The sequence below is a fragment of the Pediculus humanus genome, genomic scaffold (genome assembly GCF_000006295.1).
Source record: "Pediculus humanus corporis 1103172107591 genomic scaffold, whole genome shotgun sequence".
NCBI classification, from domain to species: Eukaryota; Metazoa; Arthropoda; class Insecta; order Psocodea; family Pediculidae; genus Pediculus; species Pediculus humanus.
The window spans coordinates 195,936-203,775 of NW_002987205.1; the positions used below are offsets into that span (position 1 = coordinate 195,936).

The following is a 7,840-nucleotide window of genomic DNA, read 5'->3' on the forward strand; positions in this document are numbered from 1 at the left end:
AGGGGGATACTTTACTCTTAAACATTAAATAAAAGTGAGTAGTCATATAATAAGCTGTTTAACATATAGAATAATGTACTCAAAGTTAGCAAAAATCTCATCTATTTATTCAATGTCTTAAATTCTTAACTAAGGCAAAAGAAAAATCTTTTTTAATGGTTTTCATTTAGACTTTATAAACGACTAATATTTTTATATGAAAAGTTTTATTCTCAGTAACTGATAACTTAAAAATATTTCACTTTTTAGTGAAATTATATATATATATATATATAGTTTCATTTGTTTTAAAATAAGCAAAGCAAAGTAAAAAACCTCATACACAAGTTTATTTAAACTAATATTAAAAAACAAATTTCTCGATTTAGTATTTATATATACATAAACCCTAAAAAAATTCAATGCATTAAATATTTACAATAATAAATTAATCTATACAAAAACATTTTTATGAAATCGTTGTTAGCATAGATTTACATTATTAAATGAAAATTGTGTTGGAAAAAATATGAAATCAATATATTTTACCTGCTTAAGCCAACCAACTACACTTCTAACCCCTGATGAAACCTCTCCTGATATTTCCAGTTGGGTAGATTCTATAAGGTCAGACCACTTGGATCTGATTTCAGCTTGTGCAGCAAAGCCGGCCATTTTTTCAACTTTCCCACAAGCAGCATTTAGTGAATTAAATTTTAACATTACTCTCATAATAAAATTTATTTTTATTTATATAATCACCAATATAGCACATTTAACCAGTCAACAATATTGAGTTAACAATAAGTAAATATTATATTACACCTTTTTTTTTTCGTAATGTTAAAAAAAAAAAAAAAAGAACAGGATATTATAAATAAATTACCAAATTTTTAAAAAGTTCAACAATTTTTTAAATATTTTTTTTTCTTCATGTTAAAAATTAATAAAAATATCATATTCATATTACACCTTACTTACAATTTTTTGGACAATAACAAATAATAATTATTGCTTTCTTTTTATACCAAAAAAGGTATTGTTAAGAAGAACTCACCAAATGTATTAAAAAAATTTTATGATTGTACGTCATTGTTTTAGCAATAACATCACTTATTTTGTTAATATTTAATAGAATATTTTGAAAGAAAAGGGTTGAAATTATTTTGATATTGATTAATATTTTAAAAAAAAATAATTATGCATATTTTGTTTTTTTGGTAAATATTACATGTCAATTAATTTTTTTCAAATAAAAACCCTTAAAATTAATTTAAATCAAATAATAAAATAAGTACGATTGTTATACATTATAAATTTTGTTAATATTATTTTTTATTTTTTTTTTTTTTTTTCAAGTACACACAAAATTATCTTAGCGAACCATAAATTTAAATTTCAAACTTGTAGTTTAATGTCGTTTTTTTATAAATTTAATTATTTTTCCAATTATTTACTGATTTTAAATTTTAAAAAAGAACAAAAAATGTAATTAATTTTTTTACTTACTTTTCAGACGATTTCGAAAAAAAATATTAAAAATATTTGATATTTTCGGTTGTTTGATTTTACTAATAAAATGAAAAAAGGGCAAGAAAATTATTGTAATGTAAATGCGACTCTAAAAATAAATTAAAAGAACTATCATAGTAAATTTATTAAGTCGATATTTAGATTAAAATTCAGTTAAAGTAACTCAAGGACACTACTGTGTCCCACAGCCTTTGATAATTATTTAAATAAAAAGTGCATTTGTTATATCTAATTACACGATTCTAATTCTATCATAATCGATTCATATAATAATTATTTATTTTAAGAAAAAGTTTAATAATTGTTATATTTATATATAAGTATTTTAATAGTTACTTCGAATGAATACAGCTTGTAGTAATTGTTTACTTCCGTGCAACTTTTTTGACATTCTATAGAATAATGAAGAAATTATTAAATAACAGGCCGTTACCTACGGTAATGTAAATTGCGCAATATCCTTATTTATTATTTTTTATTTATTATCCTGTGTCAATAAATTTTTTCTTTCTTTCTGAATTATAGTTTCAGCAATATTTTAAATTGTATACTCATCACTAATTTTTTTATTATTGCCGTATGTTGGCCTATATCTACTTGTTATTTAAGATGACCTTGATCTACCAGATTTGTCCTTTGTTTTTTCAATGTTTTCACAGATTATTTCAAAATAATTTTAAATTATTAATTTTGGTTGAAAGAAAATAATCATTACACTATTTTATCTTATTGATGTATTAATTTTTTATTGATAAAATTAATAATCAATGTAAATCATTCATATTTTACATTACTGTATATTTTAATTTTCAGGAATGTTTTGTTTAACTTATCATTACTGACAACACCTTTAAAATTTTAATTAATATTTATTATTATAAAAAAAATTGTGATGCCTCCTGGAAATAAAGACAATAAAAGAAAGAGAAAGGTTGAAACCAATCTCAATGATGAAGAATATCGAAGAAAGAGGGATAAAAATAATTTGGTATTGCTATTTTAAATTAAAAAAAAAAAAAATTATTAATTTCTTTTGGATTTTAATGTAAAAACAATTTTGTTTTTTTTTTTTTCTAAATAAATTCCAGGCAGTGAAAAGATCGAGGGATAAAACAAAACAAAGAACAAAACAGACATTAGATAGAGTAAATCAATTAAAATCGGAAAATGAAACTTTAGAGGAAAAAATTAAGCTTCTTACAAAGGAGCTTAGCTTTTTAAAAAATTTGTTTTTGGCTCATGCTGGTAATTAATATTTTATACTATTTACTATCAAAATTTGTTTCATTCACTGTTCAAGAAAATAATTTCAAAATAATTGTTTATTATTTTGTGCTTTATAAATTTTAATTATATAATTTTTTTCAGGTTCTAATAATGGAATTGATTTAAGAGACATAAATTTAACTGCCTTATTACAGGAAAATGAAGAAGCTTCTTCTGCAGCTCTGAAAGAATTAATAAACAATTCAAATCTTGAAGGAAACAAATCATAACTGTGAATGAATTTAATTTTTTTTTTTTAAATTTAATTTTAATATTTTTGTGATAAAAAAAAAAAAAAAAAAAATGTATTTCGTTTTAGTTACTTAAAAGAAATCTCAATCTGAGTAATTTTTTTTTTTTTTTTCAATCAGAAAATTATTATTTATTGTCGAAATGTTTACTATTGCTACCTCTCTTTATGAAAAAAAAATTTTATTTTATTTTATTATTATTATTATTATTTTCTATGGTTATTGTTGTTTTAAATTTTTATAAATAATACATTCATAATTATTTTTCAATGCTTTGTCATTGTTTATTATTTGTTTTGAGTTTTTTTATATAAATATTTTTTAAAATAAGTTTTTAAAGAAATAAAATGAAAGAAAATTTATTAGAGTTGAAAATATTCAAGTTGATAAAAAGAGTATAAAAATGGCTCAAAGGATAAAATGAAACAATAATTTTTATTTTTATACTTTTTATTAAGTGTCCAAAGGTATTATTTTAAAAAATATCCCACAATTGTGCTCTCTAACCCCAAAAAAAATATTTTTTCCTTATATAAAATTTATAATATATATATATGAGGTTATAAATATCATTTTATTCAAGATGAAAAGGTCACGCAGCAATATAAACTTTAAAATTTATAGAAAAAAAAATTTTTTTTTTTTCTTAGTTTCCTTGGACGGATAAGATAATTATAAATATTACGTTTTCATTTTACTAATTACAATAAAATAATTAAAAATAATTTTTTGTATTTATTATGTAATAAAATTTATATTTAAAAATTTTTTAAGTTATAATAAAATCATATATTTAATATATGTATATATATTAATGATCGATATAATCGATCATCAAGTAGTAGTATATTAATAGTTTTATTTAAAAAACATGAAAGATTAAAAAAATTCAACATATTTCTCCCTTTTTACCGGACACACGTTGAAAATCACCCATGTTAGTTGCTGCTTTGGGAATCCCTATAAATCCTAATGAATTCAAAACTGTTTTATCTGATGAATTTTGATTATTTTGAACATACAATTGAATATTGGTGACATTTTGAAATTTGACAAACGTTAATGGAATCGGTGTATTGTCGAGCTGTGTTGGTAAAATAATTAATTCCTGAACGGGTACGTTAGATTCACCGCTATCGAAACCCAATGTGTGAGGTTGATTGATAAATATTTTTATATTTTTCGGTCCATTAGTTTGGGGAGCTTTTATTTTAATGGAATGTATTTTAACCGGCTGCTGAAACGTAACAGCCATGATCAATTGTGCGTCACAATCGGATTCAAGATAAGAATCATTATTTTCAAATACGTTTCTAAATGGGTGTCGATCTGATTCGTTCATGCATTCACATTGATTCATTGAAATATATGTTTGTAAGTCGCTATAACCTGCTAAGTTCTCTTCCCTGTTTTTTGAATATTGTGTGATTTTTTGTTCTAAGGCTAAGGGATCGGCTCCTTGTAAAACGTCAATTTTTTCAAGATTTTTATGAAAAATAAATGTGGGCATTGCGGTAACACCTTGAGCGATAGCAGTTTCTTGACATATGTCAACATCTAGTTTTAAAAAAACAACGCTTGGGTGTTTTTTTGATAATTCCTCATAAAATGGTTTGATTTTTTTACAAGGAACGCACCATTCAGCTGAATAGTAAACAACAACTAATTTTTCTCCAGCTATAGTCAGTTCAGTTTGTAACTGATCATCCAATTCAACTATTTTTATTTCACTCATTTCAATTTTTTGATGATGTTTTTTATATCAAATTATATTAAAAATTCAATATATTTTTTTTTCTTTAAATAAAAAATTTCAGGGATACCAACGTGAATTTTTAAATAAATAAATTACGATAACAAAAAAAAAAAAAATCGATAAATATCGATTCGATATAAGATTTATCAGATGGTAGTTTTTTTTTTTGTTAATCTTAGAAAATTGTCCGTGAAATATTATTATTATAAAAATTATTTTTAAATAAATGAATAATTTTCTTAACGTTTGTTTATTCTTTAACGAAGGGGAAAATTTTCCAAATATAGAGAAAAGTTATTATTTAAAAAATGGTCGTTTTCAAATCGGAATTCGTTCATTTTAATTTTTTTTTTTTTATTCGTTAGGGAGAATTGTAATTAATATCTTCAAGATGGTTTTTAAATTAAATAATAAATTCATTTTTTTTTTTTTTTGAATAGTTTTCAATTATTTTATTGTTGGTTATTAAAGTCGTTCTCTTACATAACTCATTTATTATTTAATATTAATTACTTATTATCGAAGTGAAAAAACTTGACAGGAATTTATACGAAAAAAAAAAAGAAACAACAAGTATATTCGTTTTGATTAATAAATATTTAAAAAACTTTTAAGTACACTCGAATTTGGTTTATAAAAAATTAAAATTTAATATTATTTTTATAAAATAAAAAATGAAGAATTGAAAAGATTTACGATCAAATAAGAGGATACGCTTAACATTGGTTTTTTTTTGTTAATGTAAAAAGAAAAAAACTTAAGAAAATGAAGTAAATTATTGTTTTGTTACCCTTCTTTACTTATTGCATCACCAAACTATTATCTAATATCACAAAAATCATTTTTAAACATAATTTTCAAGCACAATAATCTGTAACTGAAACACGAGAAAATAATTTTATAGATGGTAGAATTAGTAGTTATTAGGTTGGTTTTTTTACTCGATGTAAATTTTCATGGCGCTTTATCCACTCTGTGTGTTCTTCAAGAAGGCAGCGATTTTAAAACAACAGAGATTGGTTGAAGAATAAATTTAAGTTGACAAACTCCCAAAGTGTTAATTTTTATTTGTTCTTTAAATAATTTTAAAACTAAACACATTATTAAACTTAAGTTGCTTATTAATTTATTATTTCTGGTTAGTTATTACGATATAAAATACTCTCTTTTATTTATTCGTGGTTTTATTTTATTTAAAAAAAAAAGAAAAAAAAAAAGCAAAATGGCCTCCGTACATTAATACTTTCTATTTCCTGAGACAAGTATATACAATTTTCGTCAATTATATTAAATTTAAAATTGTAAAAGTTATTGTGAATAAACTTGTATTGTGTTTTATTAAATTATATATTATTTGTAATGAAAAAAGGATGTCTTTATTGAATGTTTAAATTAAATTTTCTTGAAAGCATTATTTTATTTAAATAAAATATACTATTTTGTTGAGGTTATTTGATTTACAAATATTATCAAAGCTAAACATTTTAATGTAAATACTAATGTAAACTGATGCTTTTCCTTAGTTTTTTAAATATTATTAAGAATGTATTTCTTTACAAAATTTTTTTTTTTATTGAAATATGTACATGTTTTAATTTTACCTATTGAATTTGTGACTTGATTAAGCTGTCAGATAAATTACATGTAAAATTTAACTTGTTTAATTTTATTTTTTAGTTATCATGGCATCGGAGCAGCAGCAATACTTTTTAAAATGGAATGACTTTCAAACTAATATGGTTTCTTCATTCAAACATTTAAGAGATGAAAAGAGTTTCACTGATGTCACATTAGCTTGTGAAGGTCAAACCTGCAAGGCTCATAAAATGGTGTAGTAGATTAGCATTTTGTCTTTTAGGCATTTTTTTATTTAGTAATAGCACATTTATTTCTACAAAAAATTTTAACAAGTTTGATTTTTAAATTGAACTTTTTCTTAAATAAAAATTGTTTGAACTTGATTTACATTGTACCAGAATATCGTAACAACATTAAAATTGTCGATATTAAATAAAAAAGCAATTTTTAATTTTTATTAATTTTATTTATAGGTGTTATCAGCATGCAGTCCTTATTTTAAATCGTTACTTGAAGAAAACCCTTCTAAACATCCGATAATAATATTAAAGGATGTTCCATTTAGTCACCTTCAAGCAATTTTAGAATTTATGTATGCGGGAGAAGTAAATGTATCACAAGATCAACTTCCAGCCTTCTTAAAAACTGCAGATCGTTTAAAAGTTAAAGGACTTGCAGAAGCACCTCAGTCAATTAAAAGAGAAGGATAGGAATTTTTAATTATTTTACTCTTTTAAATTATATGTATAACTTGTAATAATAATATTCAAAAATATTATTATTATTATTATCAATAATTATACTATATTATACTATACAATATTATTGTTACAAATATTATAAATTCAAAACAATTTTTTTTTGATTATTCAAAACACAATCGAAATAACTTTTCAAATTTTTCATTATTTTTTAAAAATCTCATTACTTAGTTTAATTTTTTTTTTTCTTTTTTCTCAATTCTTTGAAAAAAAAAATAAATGTAATAAAAATTATTGAACAGTGTTATAATTAATTAAGATTGTTAATTAATTTGTGTTACTTTATTGAAAAAAAAGTAAAAAAAAATTATTTTCATGGATTAATATTGTTAACTTTTCATAAAGATACTTCAATAGTTTTATAATGTGACTGAGTATACCAATATTTTATTTTATTTTTTTTTGTTAATTTTATTCAGCATTTTAATACATTCAATTTAATGTTTTTTTTTTTTTTTTTTAATTTTGATAAGTTGTAATTAAAATTAATTGATTGATTGATTGATTTTTTTTTTTTTGATGTGTAAAAATAATACAGTTACACTAATGTAATAAATTTATTGCATTTTTATTTTATTTTATTTTAAGACAAAACTTAGGTAATAAAAATTGATATTTTTAATTAATGGCAAAGTTTTATAATTTTTACATTATTAGCCAATTTTTCAAAAAAAAATAATAATAATGATAAAATTATTATTATTATTATTAGTCAT

At 21.5% G+C, this 7,840-nt stretch overlaps 3 protein-coding genes across 3 annotated transcripts; 2 read left to right on the top strand and 1 right to left on the bottom strand.

The window, feature by feature from the left end:
- Positions 1-2,404: 2,404 nt before the first annotated feature.
- Positions 2,405-3,008, top strand: Phum_PHUM228740 (uncharacterized protein; the record flags this gene model as incomplete). The annotated part of the gene is made up of 3 exons (XM_002425910.1): positions 2,405-2,500; positions 2,601-2,757; positions 2,881-3,008. 3 exons carry the CDS (start codon positions 2,405-2,407, stop codon positions 3,006-3,008), a joined length of 381 nt encoding a protein of 126 aa, XP_002425955.1.
- A 910-nt stretch (positions 3,009-3,918) lies between these two features.
- Phum_PHUM228750 (uncharacterized protein) lies at positions 3,919-4,764 on the bottom strand (the record flags this gene model as incomplete). Its single annotated transcript, XM_002425911.1, has 1 exon — positions 3,919-4,764. One exon carries the CDS (start codon positions 4,762-4,764, stop codon positions 3,919-3,921), a length of 846 nt encoding a protein of 281 aa, XP_002425956.1.
- Positions 4,765-6,467: 1,703 nt separating this feature from the next.
- On the top strand, positions 6,468-7,073 carry Phum_PHUM228760 (abrupt protein, putative; the record flags this gene model as incomplete). Its single annotated transcript, XM_002425912.1, has 2 exons — positions 6,468-6,614; positions 6,837-7,073. 2 exons carry the CDS (start codon positions 6,468-6,470, stop codon positions 7,071-7,073), a joined length of 384 nt encoding a protein of 127 aa, XP_002425957.1.
- Positions 7,074-7,840: the final 767 nt, after the last annotated feature.